Source organism: Seriola lalandi, unplaced genomic scaffold (genome assembly GCF_002814215.2).
Source record: "Seriola lalandi dorsalis isolate HSWRI2012SDOR001 ecotype SW California unplaced genomic scaffold, Sedor1 jcf7180002054573, whole genome shotgun sequence".
Taxonomy (NCBI): Eukaryota; Metazoa; Chordata; class Actinopteri; order Carangiformes; family Carangidae; genus Seriola; species Seriola lalandi.
The window spans coordinates 1,411,819-1,417,403 of record NW_019525126.1 but is presented as its reverse complement, the minus strand read 5'-3'; the positions used below and the strand labels follow the sequence as shown (position 1 = coordinate 1,417,403).

Genomic DNA, 5,585 nt, shown 5'->3' with positions numbered 1-5,585 from the left:
TTAGTTTAGCTTAATGTAAAGACTGGAAAACACAAGACTTTTACATCCTCGCTGTAAGAAGGAGAGGTTCCGCAGGTCCTTCATTCCAGCAGCTGTCAGACTCCACAACTCCTGCTCTTCCTGACCATGTGCAAACTTGCACTTTTTCATGTACATATCGTGTGTATTGTGTATATTGTATTTATTAGTGTATATTGGTATAATTTTTGTTGTATATTTCCATAGATGTTTTCTTCTATAGATGTTTATTTTCTGCTGTGGTAAATGAATTTCCCAGTTGTGGGATAAATAAAGTTAATCTAATCTAATAACAGAGCCAGGCTAGCTGATTCTCCATGTTTTCCAGTCTTTACGCTAAGCTAAGCTAAGCTAACAAGCTGCTGGCTACAGCAACATACTTTTCATTAGGGTGGTATTAATCTTCTCATTTAACTCTCAGCAATAAAGCTAGTGTATAGTGTATATTCCAAAATGTCAAAATGCCTAAATGTGTTTCTAAGCATTGCTCAACTAATTATTTGACTCCTAGCCGGTTGACAGTGTTGCTTTTGCACTGTGCATCAATTTAGTGTAATAGACCATATTTTACATGTTTAGCTGCCTGGTCTTGCTTGTTTTTGTTTTACATGATATTATATTTATTATGTTATAATTTTCTATCAGCCAGCCACCCCTTCCAGACCTCCAGTGGTTGTTGACTGGGCACCAGGAGTGGCTCCCAAACCTGACCCCCGAACCATCAGCAAACATGTTCAGAGAATGGTGGATGTAAGTGCTTCCGTTTTTAAAGTGCAGCCTCCACATAACTACTCAGTAAAACTATTATATAATAATAATAATTAATTTTAACTATTCTTCTGCATGCTGCCATTTTGACAGCCTTTGACAGCTGTTGCAGCTATTGTTCACTAACATTCGAGCAACAATGGGTTTTGCCTCCTGTCTTTCACAGTCTGTGTTTAAGAACTACGATCACGACGAGAATGGCTTCATTTCACAAGAGGACTTTGAGAAAATTGCTGCTAGCTTTCCTTTTTCTTTCTGTGTCATGGACAAAGAGAAGTGAGTGTTTGACAGGTCGCACACTCACTCCAAGCTCATTTGTGACTTCAGTGGAGAGGAAGCAAAAGTGGTATTTGTAGTGATGACTGTAGCAACAGGAAACATAAAATAGCTGCAGAGCTAACCATAACCCCCCCCCCGCTAAATATTCACTCTTTTATTTCTCACGCACACCCAGTGCTGTACGATGTTCACAACTTAGAGACGCACATGTGATACCTCAATTAGACCTAAATGTGAAAACCACAACAGTTAATATTACCATGTTGTCACAATACAGTGACAAAGTGGAATACAGTGTTAAGCACATGAGGCAGAAACAGATATTAAAGTATGAAATTAAATGTTTATTAATATGTTTATTTCCCATAAATATTGTATCATTTACAGCTCTGTTTCCTTTATTACATTATACTGTGTATGATTTGGGGTTGTGCAGGGAAGGCCTTGTCAGCAGAGACGAGATCACGGCCTATTTCATGCGGGCAAGTGTCATCTGCTCCAAACTGGGGCTTGGGTTTGTCCACAACTTCCAGGAGGCGACTTACATGAAACCCACTTTCTGTGACAACTGCTCAGGATTTGTAAGTCAACACACAAACTCAAGGATAAGAGTGTATGATGAAATACCGAAACTGTTTACTGCTGTGTCGGTGTCTATAAATACTCAAACAATATTTAATTTGGTTATTAGTCTTGCTGTTGCTTGTTGATATTAAGTTATGTGAAGGGTGTTTTTTTCTCCTTCACAGTTGTGGGGTGTCATCAAGCAAGGCTACAGATGCAAAGGTAGTTATTCACTCACTCTATATTGTGCAACTTTGGCATGTCTATCTTTGGCCAAATGTGAGTATCATGTTAGTTTTATACTGAGGAGAGGCGCACACAGTGTCTTGTGGGGAGCAGGTAAAGTGAAGCTATCTTAGGAAGGTGTACTGCGGTTTTCTATGTTGCATATTGCGAGCTGAACCTTGCAACACATGAAAAAAAAAGAAAAAAAGTCTGCAGTCAGAACCACAGTTTTCCCCCTCCCCCGTCCTTCAAAGGATCTGAGAACTATTTGTTTGCTTGACAGTAAGCATGCAAAGGTCTGACAGTTGCATTTGCAGAACAGATAGTGTTGAAGCAGAAGTCACTAGAAGTCAGTTTGTCAAAGTTAGACTGATGCTAGTTCCTGTTCTGACATGTTATGCATTGTTTTGGCTTGCTCAGATTGTGGGATGAATTGCCACAAGCTGTGCAAGGACCAGGTGGCGTTTGAGTGCAAGAAGAACACCAAAGTGTCCAACGCCATTGACAGTCCAACGCCGAGCTCGACGCCTGTCACCATGGGCACCTCAGAGGGTGGGTTTGAGGTCATTTGAAGCATAAAAAGTCCTATTAATACACGCATGCACGCACGCACGCACACAGTATTATTCATCACAACAAATAAAGAAGTATGCAGACCATAACATGCATCTAACATGGAAGTTATCACTAAATCTCTATGATGTGCCATCTGGTGGCTGAGAGTTGTTATATATACTGTGTGGTTTAACCAAGAAATCTTATTTCCTGTAATCACTGCCTGACACACTACAGAAAAACTGTTAAAATCAGAATTTCAGAATTTACGCAATTTCACGTTAGTTTGCAGAAGCTGAAAGACGAGAACAGGGTCTGCTGTCTGGGTGATTTCCCTCTAGCTGTCATTATAAACTGTTTCAGTTACAGTAATACTGAATCACCCACCAGCTACAAGAAAGTTAGTCTTAAGATCAGAAGGACTTTCAGTTTTACTGACGCATGAAGACACCAGGGCTATATTAACATAGGCCCTATCTAAACAATCTTTATGTTATGCTGATTTAAACATTACTTCACTTGAAGTCATTTTGTTTTGTGGTCATTGATTCCTTAGATATAAAAGTCAAGTATACCACGATTAACAACCTACACTTTTCATTTGTCTCATTTGAAATCATTTCTCATGATGTCCCACTCTCCAGGTTCAGAAGAATGTCCTTTCCCCTACCCAGCAGATGACGGCAAAGACTGGAGCCCAGACTCCCCGTTCACCTCCCATTCGAAGCCCCAGAGGGTCCATAGTGGCACCCAGACAGAGGGACCCCAGCTATCCTCTGCAGCTGCCGACCTCAGTCGCTCTCAGCCTTCTCTGTTAGTCCCAACAACACCTACCCTTACTTCGTGTCCCAGCCCGGTGCCCCAGAGAAAATACTGTGCCAAGTGGGAAAACAGAGCTTCTGTTGTGCATAAGCCTAAAGAACCAGAAGAAGAGAGCAAACCCACCTACGAAACTCTGGAATCAGTAAGTGCCAGGACCAAGTTTCTATTTTCCCTTCTAACTACTACAGCACTTGGATGCACCACAGCTATGTCATACAAATCTTCTGTGTCTTTCCCAGGACAACCAGAAGCTGCAGAAAGCCAATGAGACACTACGTAGGAAGCTGAAGGAGACAGAGCGGGAAGTGGAGATACTAAAGACACTGCTAAAGAGGCACGCTCTCCACCCCGTGGAGGAGGATTCCTCGTCCTAGACTTGTACATACATTATACTAAACCTTCTCCAGGGAGACTGCTGCTGCCCCCTCTGGCAGCATGCATAATTCTGGATCCAATATTTAACTTATTGGTCATGAACAGTGCAAGTAATTTATCAGTATAATGAGACCCAGACAACATGGCATCACATGGTATGAAGTGAGAAACATTGCACATATCCAGTAGAGGTGTTCTAATGCTGTAATGTTAGACAGCCAATCAAAAAAGCCAGTCAGTATGTCACCAATAATGAGGTTAAGGACATTTTTAAGCTGTGTATGGAAGCTACAGCACATAGTACAGCGAAAATACAGTTTACCAATTAACAAAAAACATATCAAAATAACTGTATAGTATGAACATGCTAAAAAAGGCTGTAGTGTTGTATTTAAAAAAGTGAAGGAGCCCCTTTACTGTACAGTTTTACAGAAGAATGAAAATCATCGCAATGAGCATTAGTTACAGAATTTAATGAACCCTTAAGAGTAGTTGCAGTTGGTATGGGGGTTTCTGTTAAAAGTATGTAAACAAAAAAAACATGAATGAAGAAGTGCAGTATTTTAGACAAAATATGGCAGAATGTGTTTGATCGATTCTTGATCAATTAATGGCCTTGGATATTTATGTTAAACATAAAATGGAAATCGGGGGCTGCGGTAAAATGAATGCAGCTATATATTTTTCAAAAACAAGAGGATTGTGGCTTATATGACAGGTGCGTTACTACTATTGTTTTTATTAGTACTAACGAGCCCACTGATTAAAGCAGCAGAATGAAAGTTCAGCACTGTCAGAATGGCCTCAGATTTACACAACTGTTGTTGCTCTGCATCATTGTCCCTGTTCATATCAATGCACAAGATGTTTTCAGTGCGTCTGTTAATATTTATTGTCTGAAACACTACACAGTTGATATAAAGAGTGAGACAAATGAACATTTTGTACAGTATGCTGGTACTGTCAGTGAATTATTTATGCTTGTGTGTGTTGGCATCATATTGATCCTTATTATTTTTATTGTGCAGCCATGTCATCGAATTATTGTGCAGTCCACTGTAGCAGTGTTGTACTGTGAACGGGAGTCAAGATGGGTGTGTTTGTACTGTGTGTAATGTACTGTAAATACAAAGTATACACAGTGCCATTCTAGCTATATCAAGATTCATCTCTCTCTCTCAGTATTGTTCTATTGTTGTAATAAACTGTAAAATCATTGCCTGTGTTACTCTACTTGACCACTGGAGGTCACTAAAGCCTCGTCATATTTCCTCAGCTTCTTACTAATGATTGTTGTCTTTCAGTTTGCAGATTCCCAGCTGCCCGCTCTGTAAACGTTGCACTCTAATTAGCTATCTGTGTGTTTAACTGTAAGACTGTTTCTGTCAAATTAGAGACCAAAAAACATCACAGGCAGATCATTTTCTTTGTGATGTCGTGGTTAACTTTAAATGAGGTAGCTTTTAATGTCAAGTTTATTTTTAATTAAGAGAAAAACAGTTTAATAGGGGAAACACTAATGTAGAACTGCAGTTAAGAGATAAATCTAAACATCTGCAGTGCATTGTTTGCTCAGTATGAATGAGATGGATGCATTTCTGAGACGTAAACCTTTTCTAAAGACAGAATGTGTGTCACCCTGTTGTCTGGAGACTGTGCCAATCTGCCCCGTCCCTTGGGCTTTACTGCTGGTAACGAGTCCCATCTCCAAAGTTAGCATTGGCCTGTCAATAATGAGAGGGCAAATGTCTGCTCCTGGAGAAGCACAAATTCAAACCAGGTACCTAATCCTTCAGATCCTGTAGATTTCTCTCAGCCATACTGCAATCACCAGGTGATTTCACCCTGCTACATTCCTGGTGCTGTGATTCAGCATGTACATTTCTATAGTGGCAATTCATCCTCAGATAAAGAAAGACATTTGACTCAAATTACATAGTGCCTCTTCACTTCTTGCAGCCATAATGACTTGTTGCCTT

The 5,585-nt window shown here is 40.1% G+C and overlaps 1 protein-coding gene across 2 annotated transcripts in view; it reads left to right on the top strand.

The window, feature by feature from the left end:
- The window catches only part of LOC111663201 (RAS guanyl-releasing protein 1), a 15,958-nt gene extending 11,135 nt beyond the window's left edge, over nt 1-4,823 (top strand). For both annotated transcript variants that reach the window (XM_087176914.1, XM_087176913.1), the window contains exons 11-17: nt 664-768; nt 953-1,062; nt 1,502-1,646; nt 1,815-1,851; nt 2,275-2,406; nt 3,054-3,373; nt 3,471-4,823. In XM_087176914.1, coding sequence (XP_087033040.1) covers nt 664-768; nt 953-1,062; nt 1,502-1,646; nt 1,815-1,851; nt 2,275-2,406; nt 3,054-3,373; nt 3,471-3,605 — 984 coding nt within the window. In that variant the 3' untranslated portion in view covers nt 3,606-4,823. The remainder of the gene's footprint in view (nt 1-663; nt 769-952; nt 1,063-1,501; nt 1,647-1,814; nt 1,852-2,274; nt 2,407-3,053; nt 3,374-3,470) is intronic.
- The last annotated feature ends 762 nt before the right edge of the window (nt 4,824-5,585 follow it).